The sequence below is a fragment of the Scardinius erythrophthalmus genome, assembly GCF_964197995.2.
Source record: "Scardinius erythrophthalmus genome assembly, chromosome: 2".
Classification (NCBI taxonomy): domain Eukaryota; kingdom Metazoa; phylum Chordata; class Actinopteri; order Cypriniformes; family Leuciscidae; genus Scardinius; species Scardinius erythrophthalmus.
This window is the reverse complement of record NC_138222.1, coordinates 56,277,525-56,296,150: the sequence shown is the minus strand read 5'-3', so window position 1 is coordinate 56,296,150 and position 18,626 is coordinate 56,277,525. Positions and strand designations below refer to the sequence as shown.

At 38.2% G+C, this 18,626-nt stretch overlaps 2 protein-coding genes across 3 annotated transcripts in view; both read right to left on the bottom strand.

Annotated features, from left to right (window-relative positions):
- wrap53 (WD repeat containing, antisense to TP53) overlaps positions 1 to 7,139 on the bottom strand; it is a 21,626-nt gene extending 14,487 nt beyond the window's left edge. The window contains exons 1-6 of one of the 2 annotated variants that reach the window (XM_081356567.1): positions 6,914 to 7,139; positions 5,771 to 6,032; positions 4,354 to 4,531; positions 1,452 to 1,547; positions 1,249 to 1,357; positions 144 to 232 (exon numbers count right to left, since the gene is read on the bottom strand). In XM_081356567.1, coding sequence (XP_081212693.1) covers positions 144 to 232; positions 1,249 to 1,357; positions 1,452 to 1,547; positions 4,354 to 4,531; positions 5,771 to 6,017 — 719 coding nt within the window. In that variant the 5' untranslated portion in view covers positions 6,018 to 6,032; positions 6,914 to 7,139. The remainder of the gene's footprint in view (positions 1 to 143; positions 233 to 1,248; positions 1,358 to 1,451; positions 1,548 to 4,353; positions 4,532 to 5,770; positions 6,033 to 6,913) is intronic. The other variant, XM_081356568.1, reaches the window with a different exon arrangement.
- Positions 7,140 to 14,945: 7,806 nt separating this feature from the next.
- Positions 14,946 to 18,626, bottom strand: part of gigyf1a (GRB10 interacting GYF protein 1a) — a 36,395-nt gene continuing 32,714 nt past the window's right edge. The window contains exon 25 of the mRNA XM_081390228.1: positions 14,946 to 16,648. Coding sequence (XP_081246354.1) covers positions 16,581 to 16,648 — 68 coding nt within the window. The 3' untranslated portion in view covers positions 14,946 to 16,580. The remainder of the gene's footprint in view (positions 16,649 to 18,626) is intronic.

Here is an 18,626-nt window from a genome sequence, read left to right as displayed (position 1 = left end):
ACAGTAGGGCATAGACACACACACACACACACACACACACACACACACACACACACACACACACACACACACACACACACACACACACACACACACACACACACACACACACACACACACACACATTATATATATACACTCACAAGCATGTGTCCGGGTCCATAGAGGTCATCTTCGGGAACCAGCAGTAGTCGTAGATGGTGTCTCCTTCTGCCATCTTCAGCACTGGACTCTGAGTGGACACAAACAGAAGCAACAGCATTACATTGTGTACAGGATTTCCAAATAAGCAAACAAGAATGTTTATATATGTAAATATAAAGCAAGGGTTTAGATGCAAAGCAAAAAAAAAAAAAAGATCCTTTGACTCAAGGCTTTCAAAATGAAGATGCCAGTATTAATTTAAATTGTGTCATGAGCAGTGTTGGGGAAAGGTAATTTAAAAAGTAATGCATTGCAATATTGCAATACTCCCTAAAATGTAACAAACTGCATTACTTGGTTAGTTTTTATGGAAAGTAATGTGTTACATTACTTTCTCTCACCTGGGATAGGCTTGCATGTTTGTTTTTTTAATAACAAAAAAAAATAAGTTCTGTTTTAGGGCAAATGTAAAAGCCCTACCAAAAGTGTAAAAAAAAAAAAAATAAAAAAAATAAAAGTGAAACGAGTAACCCTCAGGCTGAAGAAAATGCAAAATCACGCCTGTACAGTAGAGGGCGCAACTCAAACAAATCTTTCAGCTGTGCTGCTGTTCTGGATTGGAGAAGAAAGTTCAACAGCAATAAAAACACAAATGTGATGTTTAACTAAGGTTTGAATTCCCCTGTTTTTATTCATTTTGATGAATACTGAATTTGTTTCTGTGCAAGTCAGAATAAGTAAATGCCTGCTCACATTTAGTCTAGAACTACAATATCCATCATGTTCACACACACAATGCCTCAGCACTTACTCAACATGATTTCTCTCAACATGAGGACAGGAGAGCTGTCAGTCAATACATGTGAAAAAAACTAACTTGTATAAATTATTTGGAAAAAGTAACAAATATTTTGTTGTAAATTTAAAAGTAATGCATTATGAAAAAGTAATCTGATTACGTAACTTGAGTTACTTGTAATGCGTTACCCCCAACACTGGTCATGAGACATTTATCATTTTGAACACTGGCCAAAATCAGTTCTTCGTATTTCTACTTCTACAGGTACATGGTAAATATGAAAAGAAGATCTGGAAGAGGCTGACCATCTCAGAAAGCATGTCCCAGCGGCTGCTGTACAGCTCAGGCGGGAGGTTATACACACGAAGAACGTTATCAGCGCTGTTTGAAACAATGCAGGAGCCATCTGGAGCCCTGCAGAGAGGCGTCACAAAGAAAGATCGACACTGTGGTACAGTTTACACAACACAGCCACCATTAATGAGTTGCTTTCATCAGTTATTATCACCATTTGCAGCCTCTGAGGTAATTCTCAGCGATGTGGGAGTATTCGGCCCAGGAGCCCGTCAGCATCTGAGGGTTATGACTGAAGTCGAGGACTTGACTGAGGACACGGGAAAAAGACAACGTTGAGACAATGGCTAGCCAAGAATATCCCCGTCACAATAGGTTAAAGGGATGGTTCGGAGTCATTCAACCTAGGGTCCTTTGCACCATGACCTCGACCCAAACACCCCCCCAGAAGCCTTTTTTCCCTTGGTTGAACATTATTAAAGTTAGAGCTTATTTAGAGATATCAGCCGGATGGTTTAGTGCATACGCTAATGGATCCTAGGCTGTATCTCGTAAATTACCCCACTAATAATGTCCAGAATGGTACCAAACTTCTACAGTAGTACAAATAGGTTCTGAACTCATAAAACGAGGCATTGGAAAGTTTGTAAGTACATCAGGAGTTTATTTAAATAACACTTGTCGACGGGACTTCCATGATTTGGGAAAAGCCGTTAAAGTCCTGGCAGAAAGCGATACACTTTTTATTATTTTTTCCGAAGTGTTGACAACTTAGAGTTAACTAATAATTGTTGCAAACTGGTACTACCAACAAAATATTAGTGCATTCCTGGAACTGGGCGTCGTTACACTACATCCTTAAAGCTCCAATATGTAGGGATTTTGTAATAAAATTTTCAAAAATAACTTGCACAGTGTGATATATTTCCTCCAGTTATGTACTTACAATATCTCAAAAGTCTCCAAAGATTTTTTATTTCAGAGAAATTCCGATTTTAAATAACTGGCCGTCCCGGAAAAGAAATGTCGCGCCTCAGTGATGCAATGTCCGCTCTCTCTATCCTTCTTTCCGGTGTGGACCATGTGATAGGATATTCCACCACACCGGATTTTTTTTTTTTTTTTTTTTACAACTTTATTGAGGTTTTTTTCTTATCACAATAAACAATAAAGACATCTGACAAAGAATAAAAAAAGGAATAAAATAAAAAATATGACCCACATCACCGGAATATCGCATGGTAAAATGCGGAAGTGGTGGTTAAAGCGTTATAGCCATAGACTGTATGGTTATAGCTGTTATGGATCACGAACTCTTTGGCGAGTATTGAAGTGCCAACAAAACGAAAGCGTCCATATTCGGATACACGCGGAGTCACGGACTGTGTGACAAACGGAGGAATAAAACCCGGATAAATATCGGCAAGCGTTTTCGAGATGGAGAGAGCTGCGCGTCTGGACTTGTCAGAGACTCTGGTCTCGCGAGTGTATTGAGACAGGTAAGACATGCAACTGTCAATAATAGCACTTATAAACAAAGTTATATTGCTCTTTGTACTTTGGTAAGGCTTTTTATCACGTGTGGTGACCGAGATTATGGCAGTACAATTACAATCGGAGATGATGTTAAAAAAAATATTTAGTCATTACTTGCAAATGTTCGTTCAAATTTACTTTTAGATATTGGTTTGAACACGTTAAACAACACGGCATTAACCATAAAAAACGTAAAACTGCACAACATTAACCAAACAAATCATTTGACAAATAGCTGTATGTTGTAACGGGATAGCCTAATATAGCATAACATTTCACGTCCCTTGCAGTTCATTAATTATGATGACATAAAATAATACGATAAGACATACAGGTAATACAAAAACGAATAAATTACCTCATCCGTGATCATGATTCATTAATTCCATTTAGATACATCGCTAGATGGTGAAAACGCATTATAAACCACATCTCCCATCGTCACCTCCTTCATAGCGTCATCAAGCTTCGCCTTTGTTATTGTTGGAAACTGCGCCCTCTTGTGGTCAAATACCAAAGTCACATACTGGAGCTTTAAGGCCCGTACACACCGGGACGAATATCGGCGCGCGTTATTCGCCAGCGTTTTTCAACGCGTTTTTTGTGTTCACACCCAAGCGATTTTCGCTGACGATGAGCCGAGTGAACATGCAAATTCATTCCCTGACATTAGATGGCGCTTAATACCACTCCATAACAGTTCTCTTTTATCAAGATTTTTGTAGTCGCTGTCGCGTTTGTCATAGTTCTTTATGTTCCGACACCAACGAGACCAGCAGCTCTACATTCATCTTGTTGCATCTTCCTCGTCTTATTTCTTCCCGGCAGTGTTTAGACGCTACTCGGCATATATCTTCTTCGCCGTTACGTATGTGTGCTCGGCAAGACCGTTTTGTGTTTGAGCGCCCCCAAGTTGTGTTTTACTGTAACTTCAGAAGCTCCAGACACATGAGCAAAAGCGCCAATCTCATTGGTCGGATAGTTTTTGACGCGGCGCGTCAAACCAAAAAAACGAACCCGAGGCGTTTTTTAAAAAATGACGCTTTTACGCGTGGCGTTTTCGCATCGGTGTGCACACTCACATTGGCGCCCTTTGTTTAGTCACAAGGCGTTAAACGTCGACGAATATCGCGCGCGAAATTCGTCCCGGTGTGAACAGGCCTTTATGCATCGCTTTCTGCCAGGACTTTTACGTGCTTTTCCCAAATCACGTAAGTGACCTCGACGTCCGGGTTAGCGATAGCATAAGCCATCAGGCAAGTGTTATTTAAATAAACTCCTGATGTACTTACAAACTTTCCAATGCCTCGTTTTATGAGTACAGAACCTATTTGTACTACTGTATAAGTTTGGTGCCATTCCGGGCATTATTAGTGGGGTAATTTACCAGATACAGCCTTGGATCCATTAGCGCCTGCACTAAGCCATTCGGCTGATATCTCTAAATAAGCTCTTTCTTTAATAATGTTCGACCAAGAGAAAAAAGGCTTCTGGGGGGGTGTTTGGCTCGAGGTCATGGTGCAAAGGATCCTAGGTTGATTTTACTCCGAACCATCCCTTTAAGATGACCGTATACTTACTAGTGCTGCTCAGTGGAGTTGTCTTCTGGACTCTTCGTCTCAGACTCGTCTGCTTTATCCTCCTCGGCCCGTCCGAGCGTTTCTCTGGTCTCGGCTCCGTTTTGATGCCACTCCACGTCTCCTTCAGTCTCCTCAGGTCCCACAGCACGTTCTGTTTCATCAGTGTGATGACAGGCGACTGACAGAATCAAATTAACGTTAGCTATGTTTCCATCCGAGGTTGCGAATTTAATGTGCAAAATTGTTATATCGCATAAAACATTTATAAAGCAGCGTTTCCGTCACTTCCAGGGAAATTGGCGCAAAATATCTGTAATAAAAATGAAAGCCACTGTGGCTCTTTTACGTACATCATAAATTACTTGCGTCTCAGAGCGTAAAGACGAAACGCAATAAACTTTTCAGACCAAACCAACATTTGAGATGCTGTGCGATATAAGTGATTCACTGGTTAGTGCAGATATCCAATCACACTGAGGAATTTATTCAGTAAATGTGTTTCCATCTGCATGTCTTCTAATTGAATAAAAAAAATTGTCCATCTCAAATGAGCGCATGAGTTGTTGTGCACATTTTTAGAAACATAGTTTACCTATATTGCAGTACCTATAATTACAGAATTTAGGAAATGTTTTTAGCAATAATTTAAGGCATATTTTTGGTTGATCAATTACAACAATATTATCAGATGTGTCATGTATCTGTTATCTAAAACTTTTAAAAAATATATATATATATTAATGTATACCATTAAAACATTGGTCATTTAATTTAATTTAATAAACATGACATAAGCCAAATATTAACTAATTAATCAGTGTTTCTATTTGTTTGTTTATGCTTCTGTGGCTATTTTAATGTAAAGAAATATTAGGCTAATAATTCAAGTTTTTAAGATCTATTTCCACTAATAACTCATGTTAAAAGTACCAACTGAATAAAATCATATTCTAAACACGTATGCTACAGTTGTCCATGGCTTGTTCACTACTTTAAATCTATATTAACTGTAAAAAGTGAAATTCAAATAAAAACTGACCTATGATGTTACATTGGCTATCTGTGATTAAAGGCAGTTGTATTGGACAAGTGATCAATGTTCAATGGCATTCACATGTGATGAACCATGACAAAAGTGAACCACATCTCATTTCAGATCCAAGAAAAATAACATCACATCCACATTTATTAAACCGAACCGAACAGTTCACTTACGGAGAGCTGCTTAACTATAAAATTGGATGCATATGAAAGACTAAAGGACAATATCCGTGTAATTACTTAAAGATGTCAGTAAGAGAACCACATATGGAGTTTATATCAGCACATATTAAGACATCAGAAGGGCATACTGACATTGTGCCAAACAGGATACTGTAAATCAGAAGCTTTGAAGTGCTTGTAAAAATGGCCTTACCTTCCTCTAGGGTCCCGGCGGCACCTGGGCTCCCACGTGTCTCCTCTGAGGGCATCACCGGCTCCGGTGTCAGGGGTAAATCAAGACCCACATGGTCCTGCTCCAGTCGAGGCTGCTTCGCTGCTGGTGGTGCTTCCTCCTCTTCTTCCTCCACCCCTCGCTGAAGAAAAGCCTCGTGAGGAGGTTCTCCATCAGCCTCTGTGTCCTGTCCTGCACCACCATCACTGCTTTGACCCGCACCTGACATGCTGTCTTCAGAGGCCTGGGGAACAAGCACAGTTCATATCATTTCAGTCATGGAGTTCACATACAAATTATATACAGTGGCAGCGAGAGTTACACTTATATATAAGCTTGTACATTAAGATGTCAGACTATAATAAACATGAAAATACATTTTGTAGTACTTTGTAATATTGTAGTAAACTGTATATATATATATATATATATATATATATATATATATATATATATATATATATATATATATTAGAAAACATTAAAAGGAGATTCCCAAGAAGTCCCTGCTTGACACATGACATTTTATTCTATGAATCTCATTTATGAAACCCATAAATACCCACTAAAACAATAGTTTCTGCTATATGCATATCAAAGTTTCCAGAGAAACTAGCCAGCAAACAGTACCTTAGGATTCTACTAATTTTACTAATTTATTTAAATGCATAAACTGTAATGAAAAGTGATGTGACATAAGGACTTCTGGTAATCTCCAGTTATGGTTTATAATTTTTATATTTAAAAAGAACTCTGTACTGATGAATCATTATAATAAACAGCAAATGTAATATGTTATTGTAAAGATAACGTTAAACGCATTGTATTATTGACTCTCTCTCTCTCTCTCTCTCTCTCTCTCTCTCTCTCTCAATATAGCCTACATCATGACAATATATAGTGTAATTTCAATATATGTAGATATATAGGCAATCTTGCCTCCAAGAAACATAACTGCTCAATTACATGTATGTACTGGTCTGATATTTCTAATAAACATACTTTATTATGTATATGGTGACAGCTGTAAGTTAAAGGGTTTTTACGTTTACATTCTTAAAATGATGAACATCTTTCAGAGTATAACAGCATTTTGACTCGTCCAGCCAAAGAGTGTCACTCTACCTGTTGTTTCTTTAATTCGTGTCAGACGTATCTTGTGCTCTGGATCTTACAAATCCGACCAACTTCCTCAGTGTACTTGTATTACTGAGTTCAGATGACAGTTTTAGAGCATCTCTTCTATAAGCACACTGTGTTGAACCTAGTAAATAGGAACTCACGCGTCGTGTTTGTAATCACAGGGCACCGCCATGTTTGCACTGTGTGTGTATGCGCTGCCAGGTCACCTGACTCTCGCGAGATTTGCGTCATACTTTGTATTGTTTTTTACTAGAGACTGTGGTTGAGGGGACAGCCATTTGTAGTGGTGTCCGAAACCATAGTGTACGTTATTGAGTGCACTTATTCAATTCCACATTAGACTGCAAAAACAAGTACACTTAAAGGCTGTCCCAATTCGCTCACTCGTCATTCACTCCTTCAAGTGAACAGTATTAGTGGACTAACGTAGGGAATAGTGCATGAGGATTTAGGGGGTGATTTCGGATTCAGCCTGTTTTTACACAGTAGCAGGTTATAAATCGTATACATTTAACGTATGCATTAAAGCAGAACTTACTTTTAAATCCCTGCATTTAAATACTTTACAGAAAACCACAAACGGCTTGTCTTACGTTGTTTGTGTGGTGTTTATCATACATTTCTATTTTAATTTCTATTTTTACCAGTAGGTTATTTAAGTTAATTTGGTCTTCATTTAAATGTTTTGAAAATAGAAATTAAAAGTAAAAAAAATATAATAATAATCCTACATGTTCACTCTAACGAAATGTAGACTTCAGTCATATATCAGTAGATTTATCAAATCAGTTTTACATAAAGTAGGGTGATAAGTGTATCGTGATATTGTGATGTATTGTGACAACATATTACAACAAGTGCTTAACACAAATTTCACGATTTCAATTCATAAGCTTGCAATTTGATTCCTGTCTTGATTCAACATCTATTCATCTTGATAAATACCAGGTAGGCTACAGCTACATGTTAATTTTTCCAAGGGTGCATCCAAAATCGCAAATTTCCCTACTATATAGTAAAGTGAAAAGATTACATTCATACTACACACATATATCCTACATGGAACGTATTTTAGCAGCGGTCGTGAAGTTATTACTTATTCAAAATAAGTACCTACTCAAAAGAGTATGCGATTTCAGACACAGCCCATCTGTTGAATACTTCATTTCTCGGGAAGGAGCCTTCGAATTGAGACGGCCTCCGTCGCTCCGCGGTGATGCAATCGGCCTTCGAAGGATGCAGCCTCTGAATCGGGACGCAGCAATAGTCAACTTATTGGAGAGAAATGACACCTGACACCCTTAGTGTCAAATGCTAAATAGTGAGAAAACCAAAGTCCACACAAGTGCTTCATTCTGAAGTATTTATTAATTTTCTTCAAACAAACCAGAAACCCCAAAAACTATTCACATGATGAATATTCAAACATTGTCAAAATGGTTTCTTATGACCTTTTTTTAAATGGTTGTATCTCTGGAAATTTCAAGACATCCAACTCAGACGTGTGTGACAGCAAGCTAGAGACGTACAAGATCTCATTATGCAATGCTGATTTCGAATCAGCCATCGCCGCTGTTGTTCGGTTGATCACTTTAAGATGAACACACGACTCTGTGACAGCGTCAATACAGTACTGTTGCTTTTCACACACTGAATCAATAGATATGACAAACATGTTTTTTTTTTTTAATCATCATTAACATTTTAAAACCTATTTTTGCATGCCAGTAAAGACATTAGGCATCTCTAGTTTATTCTGACCTGCAAAGTTACACAATTAATCACCTTCTTTGTGTTAGTATTTGTGAACACCGATTTCTCTTCTGAGATCAAAGATGAAAAGGCATTTTTATGTTCATCAGTCGACACAATTCTGACCTGGAAACAGTTTTTCCCTCTCGTATTGAAAATGCAAAGCAAAAACTGTTTCGACATCAGAAAAACTGGCCCAGTTACACCAAAAAAGTCATCAATTACACGTCTTTTGCGGGGATCACTTGTAATGTTATATAAATCAATTCACAGGTTCATAAACAATGTTTCATGGGTTCCTTAAATAAAATCACACGCTATTATGTCACAGAGCTAGTCTCACTTTTTTTGTTTTACGCATCTTAAGTGTGCCTTAATAGGCAGAACTGAACTTTTAAGGCATGTCATAAAAGAGAGGAAGAAAAAAAATAAAAATAAAATAAATCAAACAAATCTGAAAACCCAACAGAGAATGGGAAAAGGGTTAAGGTTATATACATTATTTACATGGCAGCCAGACTGAAGTGTAGTGGGACTGTGTTAAGCCATGTCAGCGAGTGTGTGTACTTGATAATTCATTTCTGAATGTGTGTGTATTTCAGTTATTATTCATGTGTGTGCTGTGTTTGTAAAGTTAACTCTGGCTGCACTCGAGCAGAACTATTCTGTGCAGGATCGAGATCTCATAGTTCAGCTGTTCCAGCATTCACAGTTCACTCCCTCCTCCTAGCGAGGAAACATGTTCCTCTTAGTAGTCCGAATATGATGCCATGACTCCATCAGTCCTCCTCTTCCTCCAGGGTTCTTCCTCATTGACATGCAGTCATGATTACATGTGCTGTTGGGAATCTCCGTCCCTTGGGATCTTCCTCTGAAGGCTGAGGACAGGAGATGGAGATGAAAACGAAGCAGTGGAGAGCCTCTATCTCCATCTGAAGATCTGGAACAGCAAAGATCTAATCAAAGCAGAGTAAAGAAAAAAATATATATATTTTTGAGAAAATTAAAGAGTAGATCTAATAATATATTTTAAAGGGTGTGTTCACACATAGTCAGGTTTAAACATTTAGTCCTGCTCCGCTTAGGGTTCACATTGGCATTTTAACACCGAACCTGAAGGAATAGGGATATGTTCACAACATACCTGTCAACATTTGGTTTTCAAAATCCGGGAGATTTGCGCGGGGACCATTCGGGAGGGGATTATGTCTATCGGCTCGCTTTCGGGTTAAACTTTCCGCAACTGGGTTACAGGTTGCCAGGTTGAGGTGACAAACAGGTTGAAATTGTATATGGTGTGTGGATTGTGTGAATATAATGCATTTAATACAAGATCTGGCAACTGGTCAACATTAGACAAACATATTGGTCCGATTATTCATAAAGGAGTTTGGGCAACGCAAATTATGGGAGTTTCCCGGGAGAAATAAACCGGGAGGGGTCCGGGTCCGGGAGAAACCCGGGAAAAACGGGAGTGTTGACAGGTATAGTTCACAACCTGATTGGTCAGCTTTTATTACGTATATTTCGCGACTGAACATCCAAATCAATGCTGTATGCTGGGATAAATGCACTTGTTATGTGTGCGTAGCCTAAATATGATGGTATTTTGACCAGCTGAGAACTCGTGAAGAGTTTATATAATGTGTAAAAGAGTCAAAACAGCAGCAGGAATCCCTCCGTCACACACAAAAACGCGGTTCTGATGCCTGTACCGAACTGTGATGGGCAACATCGCGACTATGATGAGAAAAATAGATACACTTGAGCATTCTGTCCTTTCAGGGTCGCATCTTGTGACATCATGTCCTGTTTTTGGTTTGTTTACGTGTCTTTGGTCTGTGTTGGGTTCATATTTCAGTCGAACTGCACCAGAGTATGCTTGAAAGCGGATTGAGACTCATCTTTTCAGCGCCTCACTCCACTTGTTTGGTGCACCAGGGTTCAGATATCAGCGTTCACACTTATTCAAATGAACCGCACTAACAAAGCAATCGCACCAGGGTTCGTTTTAATCCAACCAAACATGACAAGTGTGAACAAGACAATATGCGTGCCGATGTAAAAGCCCTGATAACAGTGTGTTGTGAGTGGTTGCAATTCCACAGTGCTTCTCAACCAGGGTCCCGGGGCCCACTAGGGGCCATCAGTAAATGCCCTCAAGATGGCTTAAAGATCCCCTGTGGTCAAAATCAAGTTTTTAAATATTGTTTATATGTTGATGTGGTGTTTTTAATATGCTTTAAGACAAACCATGTGCAAATTTATCAGTCAACACCATTGTGGAGTATTTTCTCCTTAAAACTGCAGTGGAGAGTCTCAAAAACATGGTTTCCTACCATCACAAACATGTGACTAATCCAGTCAACGTGCGGCGCGGGGCTTTTCTCCACTGACTTTCTATGATGTTGAAAGCTTTTCTAAGGATACTGATTTTCAAAAGGCATCTGTCTGACTCTGAGATGGCGAATGGGAACATGGTTTGTGAAACATTAGCAACAAATTATCAGCTGTTTGATTACAGTCAAGCAAAGGCTAATCATATCAATTACCATAATGTGTTTGACGTAGAGAGAAATACATTAAACGCATCACCATTCTGATACATCGACTTGTAGACGAGCCTGTATAATTCACTCTTCCTGTGTTCAAACATTCACTGATGCTCCAAAAGGAAAAATTATGCATTAAAAACAGGATGAAGATGTCAATTTTTCTTGTTATCATATTCTTTCATTTCGTACTGTCCTTCGGAAGCAACAGAAGATACTTACATTTTTCCCGGAAGACAAAAAACCCCAGTTCGTAATGCATGGTGTTTCTTTCTGGAGTATCAGTGAATGTATGAACCTTTTTCAATAGTTGTGTTTCAGTCCCTCGATTGTCCTCAGTTTGAAAAGATGGATCTCAAAATCATAGTCACTGCTGGAAAACAGGTTCAACTATGCAAAAGATGCAGGAAAACTGAAGAATTTGCAGGACCTGGAGGATTTTTCTGAAGAACATTGGGCAGTTTAACTGATCAGGACAAACAAGGGACTCAAAAACAACCATCACAAAACCAAAAAAATCTATTTGTGGATCATCCAGATAACGACAGTATTAAGAATCATGAGTATGTAAACTTTTGAATGGGGTAATTTTTTATAAATTCAGCTATTTTGTTGTTGTCTTGTGGATTATATTTAAACATCTTTTATGTAAAATATCTTACTTAGGACCGTACTAAATAAAACAAATGACATGCATTTTGTATAATCCCTCTTATTTTGTTAAAATAATGAACATTTTGCAGATTCTGCAAGGTGTACGTTTGACCTCGGCTCAAGGCTTCATTTATTTGATCCAAAATACAGCAAATACAGTAATATTGTGAAATATTTTTACAATTTAAAATAACTTTTCTATTTAAATATATATTAAAATGCAATTTATTTCTGTGTTGGTAAAGCTGAATTTTCAGCATCATTACTCAAGTCTTCAGTGTCACATGATCCTTCAGAAATCATTCTAATATGATGATTTGCTGCTCAATAAACATTTATTATTATTATCAATGTTGAAAACAGTTGTGTACAATTTCTTTTCAGGATTCTTTGATGAATATAAAGTTCAAAAGAACAGCATTTATCTGAAATATAAATAATTAATAAGTTAATAAATAAATTACATTTTAAAATATATTCAAATAAAAAAAGTGATTTTAAATTGTACAAATATTTCACAATATTACTGTTTTTGGATCAAATAAATGAAGCCTTGGTGAGCAGAGGAGACTTCTTTTAAAACATTTTTACCCTTCTAATAATTTTGGCCAACACTGTGTAATGCAGTGGTTCTCAATCCTGGTCCTGGGGACCCACAGCTCTGCACAGTTTGTATATCTCCCTCATTTAACACACCTGATTCAGATCATCATCTCGTTAGGAAAGAGCTCTGAACTGAACTGGGTGTGTCAGATAAAGGAGACTTATAAAATGTGCAGAGTTGTGGGTCCCCAGGACCTGGATTGAGAACCACTGGTGTAATGTAATGTAATATATATATATATATACACTTTTGTGTGTTGTTTTTATTATATAAAACATTTACAGTATAATATATCGAAAAAGCTGTGGACCTTGTATTTAAAAAAATGTTTGAGAACCAATGTTTTAGCATTTTTTTTGCTTTGCTAGGAGCTCTGGGCATTGTCAAGTCATCACTAGTTGAACACACCTTTAACCCAAAGTACAGTAGCAGAAAAAAAGTTAATAAATCAATGAATAAACATAACCAAAACAAACAAATAAATAGTATTCTTACCAAACTAATGGTCTTGCGGTGCCGCAACCACTTCAAGCCAAAGGTGAACTTCAGCCATGCAGTCAGCAGGTGGTGGTAGAGCTGATGGAGCTTATTAGTTATTGATCTCCAATACAATACAAAAAAAAAAAAAAAAGTCCTCCAGTCTTTAAAAAAGCCTTTTTCAGTCATCAATGAAATATTTAATTCCAGTCCACAAAAAAACAAAAAAAAAAAACCGTTGGCTAGCACCCTGGACCAAGCAGTTTAATCCTTTTTACATAACGGAGAACATGGCTGAGTAAATATGCTCTGAATCTCCACACTGTAACCAAGTTTGGAGACTGTTCGTATAGTCTTAAATATCAACATTGTTCAGTGAAAATCCTGTCCCAATGTGTCTGGAACTTCCCTTATCCTTCTACGGTAAAGCTTGTGTGGTGCCGTCCTCAAAAAGCCTGAGAAACAAACACCATAAGGAGAACGAGTCTCATGCTAGGGCGTCAAAAGCTCCCGAAGCGCCTGTCCGCTGACAGAGAGGGAACATCTTGCGTCCTCTGCCTGTGCTCTCCAAGCCCAAGTGAAAGTTCCTCACAGTTTTGAGCAAATGAAAAGTGCATAGGGAGGGTATCAGGGCAGTGCTAGTCCCTTTGTCATCTTTGTGAAGACGATGGCCATGACACCCCATCCACCCTTAGATGGGCGGTGGGTGAGGGGGAGAGAAATACAAAAACTATAAGCACTGTCCAAGGAATTATCTGGCAGATCTGAGGTCATACATATGTTCTTGTTGTTGTTCTCAATCAACATCCATCACGGATATGTCCGTCCAATATAATCCACAAGATGATTGGGGAAAGGGGGGAACAATGTTAAAGCATTCAATATATGCATCTCAAAGTACCAAGAGGTCATCTGTGCTGTATGATTTTTGCCTTCTTTTCTAGGTACGTGAAGCATTTCTTCCGCCTTGATGATCATTATCAATTTCATTACAAAGAGAGATTAGTAAACAAAAAGAACATAAGAAGTCCAGTAAACAAAATATGGTCGCCTTTATGATTCTAGGAAAAAAACACACACCCTGTCCGTAAGATTAAAGGTACATGAAGAAATCTTTGATGTAATTCCATAACTTGTGTTCCAGCAATCAAAGTTTGTTTCAGTCAGCGAGTTATATAGGCTGCGTTCATATCCACATGCAAAGGAAGGGGTCTTGACGTCATGCCATTGAAGTCCCCTTCCGACAAAGACGATTCTCGACTGCAGAATCGCATATTCAATCACCACAAAAATGAAGAAAAAAAAAAAAAAAAAAAGCACCCACAAATGTCTGTGTGGTTTGTAAACAACCAAAACTCCAGTATGGAATAGAATATCTTTTTAAGTTCTCATTTTTATAGTCAAAGAGTCTGTATGAACAGGATTGTAGAGGCAGTGTGTTTTTGCGGTAGCCGTCGTGAACGTATTTCCATCAAGGACTCTCGACGGACAAAAAAAAACGATTTTCAATTTCGCTCCTCTTGACGTCCTGCTGATTACGCTTTAATATCCTGTGTTGAGCAACTCCATCTACACCGTTACATATTTGGAATACATTCAACTTGTTTGTTTTTTTTTTTTAAAGAAGGAAAGAAAAAAGTACACAAATGCACTTCACATGGTGGCAACTTAAAAAAAAAAAAAAAAAAAAAAAAAAAGAAATCCAAGGAAAATTTTCAAAATGAACAAAAAAGTAGCAGCCCCAAGTGCTCTTCCTTGTAGTCCAATACTTTGTTTATATTCATAGATTCATATATAATCATATATAACATTAAAACCAAAAAAATAAATCACCATCATTGTCATTGACAACAACAATGAACAAGTAACAAAATATTCAAACATTTTGTGTGCACTGCTGAGTGCACTTGCACAGTTTGTTGCGATCATTTTTTTTTTTTTTGTTTGTTTGTTTGTTTGTTTTCTTGTTTTTTTTATAGCCAGAAATAGTCAAAACCTCAGTCACTCGTGAACAAGAGAGTGGACAGAAAGGCAATGTTAGGTCACATCCTCCAAAATATCAAACATTTCTTTCATCCAAGCATCCCCAGGCTACAACAGAACTGTACAGAGATAGGCTCTCGGTTCAAAAGCATGGGAGGCATGTGGGGGCGGAGCCTTGTGAAGCCACGCCCCTTTGCTAAAAAAATAATGTCTCAATGGCAGCAATGAAGTCTAATCATTCGCCCTTTAGTTCTTAGGCACACATGTGGGGACAGAAAACACACACACACACACATACACATACGTACCACAAGTAACCATTTCCTAAAAGTATACAAGATTGAATCGAGCTCAACAACAACACACAAAACTAAACGATGATGACGAAACTAATGACGTGTTCTTAAACCTCACAGAGGCAAAAATGAGGCAGCGGAGGCAGGAAAGGACGTCCCTCGCGCTCCCCGCCACGAAAACTAAGAGTGCTGGTTGGCGTAAAATGGGCTAAAGCTTTTGTGTTTGAATCTAGAGGTCTTTCTTTGTTGGGGAATGAAGAGCTGGTGAAAGAGGATGTGTTGTGCCGTTGCCCCCCCCCCTCTCTCTCTCTCTCTCTGTCTCGCTTTCATTCGCTCATTTATTCGCTCGCATACTGCACATTTACAAGAGGAGTAATACACACAGTTCCTCCTGCACACAAGCGATCACATTCACAACATTCATTCGGTTCATAAAATACAAAAAAAATTCACTCCGAATGACGAAATGGCCTCTTTTGATCATACGTCTAAATAAGCGATTAAAAAAAATACATTGTGCAGACTGGTATGTTTTAAACGCGCGCGCACAAACACTCATTCCGTCTCAAACAAACATGCGTGTATAGACACATACACACACACACACAGGCACACAATCACAAAAATATTCTTCTCTATTATATCTAACACATTTTTTTTATCTTTTTAACTTGCATTTTATGTGAGTGCAAATCTTCAAGTTTTATAATCAAAGTTTTTTTTTATAATAGCTTTACATTTTTTAATAGAAACTTTATATATATGTATATAAAAAAAATGAAACAACAGTGTTTGTCTTTAAAGAGAGGATTTTTTTTTCTGATAATGTCTGAACTGAAACACACAATGGTCCCCCAATCGCCACCGTTTCCTCCCAGCACAAACTCCAGTTCTGATTCAACACACACACACACACACACACACACACACACAGTATATGTATGTGGTAATATTTCTGAAGCCATACCACATAAATATACAATCTTCTCGAAAAAGAAAAAAAAAAAAAACTATTCAAATTACATCTTAATAAAGTGCATTAGTCTGAGTGTAAGGTGCTTAATGCTGTAAGTGCCAGAACTTTATCACCCCCCGTCCCCCAAACACACATACAGACACACAAAAATAAATTCACACCTGTTCCCTTCCCTGTTGAATTACATTCTTCTATTCCCAGCGCAAACCCACCCACCCCGCCCACCCCTGAACTGATACCTTACTCCTGGCTTATCCCCAATCCCCTCCCCCTCAAAGCAGTGCACATTCGACTTGCGGAGTCTGATTAGGTGGACCCGCGGGTTTAAAGGCCTCGTGTAGCTATTGCTGTGGATTCAGTAATCCTCGACCATCTCCATCTCGTTTAGACCATACCGATCAGGGCCACCATGGAATGAGTACCCTAAAGAGAGACAGAAAGACCATTCAAATACAGTAGATGAGTATACAGTAGCCAACTCTGTAGAGGTTATCTTTAGGGGCTTTCGCACCAGACATTTTTCATATGCGTTTTTTTCTTCTTCTTCCGTATCCACCTTATTCCTACGCCCCATTAAGCTTGGTGCGAATTATGGGTGTAACTTCCGTTGAGTTGTAAACAATCAGTGAAAAGGCTCGCTCTATGAAGTACTCACGGTAAGATATCAGCTGAATGTGTTTAATTCACTAAAAAGAACCAGTTCGTAGGAGTCATTTGTTCAGGAATCAGTTGAACTGCACTGATTGTGCTACATGTGGTTTTGATTCACTAAAAAGAACCAGTTCGTAGGAGTCATTTGTTCAGGAATCAGTTGGACTGCACTGATTGTGCTACATGTGGTTTTGATACACTAAAAAGAACCAGTTCATAGGAGTCATTTGCTCAGGAATCAGTTGGACTACACTGATTGTGCTATATGTGGTTTTGATTCACTAAAAAGAATCGGTTTGTAGGAGTCATTTGTTCAGGAATCAGTTGGACTACACTGATTGTGCTATATGTGGTTTTGATTCACTAAAAAGAATCAGTTCGTAGGAGTCATTTGTTCAGGAATCAGTTGGACTACACTGGTTGTGCTATATGTGGTTTTGATTCACTAAAAAGAATCAGTTCGTAGGAGTCATTTGTTCAGGAATCAGTTGGACTACACTGATTGTGCTACATGTGGTTTTGATACACTAAAAAGAACCAGTTCATAGGAGTCATTTGCTCAGGAATCAGTTGGACTACACTGATTGTGCTATATGTGGTTTTGATTCACTAAAAAGAATCGGTTTGTAGGAGTCATTTGTTCAGGAATCAGTTGGACTACACTGATTGTGCTATATGTGGTTTTGATTCACTAAAAAGAATCAGTTCGTAGGAGTCATTTGTTCAGGAATCAGTTGGACTACACTGGTTGTGCTACTTGTGGTTTTGATTCACTAAAAAGAACCAGTTCGTAGGAGTCATTTGTTCAGGAATCAGTTGGACTACACTGATTGTGCTATATGTGGTTTTGATTCACTAAAAAGAATCAGTTCGTAGGAGTCATTTGTTTAGGAATCAGTTGGACTACACTGATTGTGCTACATGTGCAGGGCTTGACATTAACTTTTTGAGGCACTTGTCCTTCGGACAAGTAAATTTATGTTTTACTTGTCCATGCACAAAAGTCACTTGTCCGGGTAAAGATATATAATTTTATCATTTATTTGTTTTTTTGTGTTTAGCTAATGCAGAATTCGAACAAACCATTGAAAGCATCCAAACACTATCAATATTAATAAAATTCAGTTGAAACAGTAGAAAGGAACGTGTCCCAAGAACAGAGTTCCCCTTCAACAAGAAATAAGGATCTCCAGACTCCATAATACAAAGTAATACTTTGCACGCTGGTGTGCAGTGTATCACCAGAGGAAGTGGTGACTCTTGTAGGTATCCTCAGAATTTGCAAGCTAGCTAGACAAGCTGAAGCTAGCTAGACTTACTGTATACTATATCTAAAATAATTTTGTAGACATAGAGATGCACCGATTTCAATTTTCTAGGCCGATTCCGGTTTTTCATTGAGTTTGACCTGCCGATTCCGATTTTTTTTTTTCTAACCACTTTACAGCACACACATATTTATTTTTGATCATTTCTTTAACCCTTTCACGCGTTAAGTTTAAAATATTCTACCTGACCCCCCACCCCACCCCCCAGAGTGAGTTTTTTCAAGGCGAACGTTCCCTTTAATGTTTCCATGGCGACGCGTCACGCGATACACCGCAGCCACAATAATACTGTATGACAGATGTGTCGCTTTTATTTCGTTTTTCCTTTATTCAAAATATTCACAAACTTGCTTACCATGTCATCAATCAGCCTATCTGATATTCCGATTCTCAAATACGTGTGAGTGAGTGTGTTTGGCTGT